Raw genomic sequence first — 1,781 nt, forward strand, 5'->3', positions numbered from 1 at the left:
GCTGTTGCTGGTGGGGATTTGTTTTTTGGTGGTAATGTTTGGGGGTTGTTTTTTGAGAGTGGAGGTGTTTGATCAGTGAGTTGGTTGTTTTGGTTTGGTGGTGTGTGTGTGTGTGTGTGTGTGTGTGTGTGTCTGTGTGTCTGTGTGTCTGTGTGTCTGTGTGTCTGTGTGTCTGTGTGTGTTACACAGCTGGAAATGTAGCTCAGGAGTAAAGCACTTACCTGACACTCAAAGCACTGAATTCAATCTAGGTTTGAGTTTATGTTTGGGGATGGAGGAAGCAAGGTCTTGTCATGTTGTTGAAGCTGGTTTCAGCCTCCTAGGCTCAAGCAATTATCCTCATCCTCTTAAGTAGCAGAGAGTATGGACAAGAGCCTTCACACCTGGCTCTAAGATACTTTTAACACTACAGAAGCGGGTGGTTTTGTTTGTGCTCATCCTCAATCTAAATAAGAGTGCTTGGTAAGCCAATGTTCATGCTCACATTGCAGAAAACTTGGAAATGGATGGAGGCAACCAGAGTGGGGACTCTGAGTTCCTACTCCTGGGGCTCTCGGAGGTTCCTGAACATCAGCGCATCCTGTTCTGGACCTTCCTGTCCATGTACCTGGTCACAGTGGTAGGGAATGTGCTCATCATCCTGGCCATTGGCTCTGACTCGCACCTGCACACGCCCATGTACTTCTTCCTGGCCAACCTCTCCTTCACTGACCTCTTCTTTGTCACCAACACTATCCCCAAGATGCTGGTGAACCTTCAATCCCAGAACAAAGCTATCTCCTACCCAGGATGTCTGACACAGCTCTTCTTCCTGGTGTCTTTGGTAGCCCTGGACAATCTCATCCTGGCTGTAATGGCATATGACCGTTATGTGGCCATCTGTCGCCCCCTCCATTATTCTACGGCCATGAGCCCTAAGCTCTGTATCTTGCTTCTCATCTTCTGCTGGACACTAGCTATCCTCTATGGCCTCATACATACACTCCTCATGACCAGAGTAACCTTCTGTGGGGCTCGGAAAATCCAATACATCTTCTGTGAAATGTACGTCCTCCTGAGGCTTGCATGCTCTGACACCTACATCAATCACATGGTGCTGATTGCCACAGGCTGCTTCATCTTCCTTGTTCCTTTTGGATTCATGATCATGTCCTACATCTGGATTGTCAGAGCTATCCTCAGAATTCCTTCAGCCTCTAACAAGTACAAAGCCTTTTCCACCTGTGCGTCCCATCTGGCTGTGGTGGCTCTCTTCTATGGGACGCTTGGTATGGTGTATCTGAGACCCCTGCACACCTACTCCATGAAAGACTCAGTAGCCACCGTGATGTATGCGGTGGTGGCACCCATGATGAACCCTTTCATCTACAGCCTGAGGAACAAGGACATGCATGGGGCCCTGGGAAGACTGCTAAAGCCACTTCAGAAGCTAACATGAGGGTTGTTGGGTGAAAGAGGTATGAAATAGAGTGCATGCAGCCTTCAATATGTGCAGCCATCCCCTACAGGTTATGCAGGAGTGTTTAGACACAGCTCTGGCTCTCAATGAAACCTCTGTGGTGATGGAAAGACATGTAAGTACATCCCAGCATTCTTCAGATTTCACCATCTTTGCTAATAAATAAGGTCACACTAATGCCAACACTAGAATATTGCAGGGTAGAATATTTCAATGTGCCTCACCATAGGACCAGATCCTATGGTCAGGCTCAGGCTTTCCCAGATATACCCAGTTATGACATAGAGACATTTCCTGTGTGATCTGACATACACCAAATGCA

At 47.6% G+C, this 1,781-nt stretch overlaps 1 protein-coding gene across 1 annotated transcript; it reads left to right on the plus strand.

Annotated features, from left to right (window-relative positions):
- Window positions 1–502: 502 nt before the first annotated feature.
- Window positions 503–1,438, plus strand: Olr1520 (olfactory receptor 1520). The gene has a single exon (NM_001000714.1). It carries the CDS (start codon window positions 503–505, stop codon window positions 1,436–1,438), a length of 936 nt encoding a protein of 311 aa, NP_001000714.1.
- The last annotated feature ends 343 nt before the right edge of the window (window positions 1,439–1,781 follow it).

This window comes from Rattus norvegicus, chromosome 10 (assembly GCF_021556685.1).
Source record: "Rattus norvegicus strain SHRSP/BbbUtx chromosome 10, alternate assembly SHRSP_T2T, whole genome shotgun sequence".
Taxonomy (NCBI): Eukaryota; Metazoa; Chordata; class Mammalia; order Rodentia; family Muridae; genus Rattus; species Rattus norvegicus.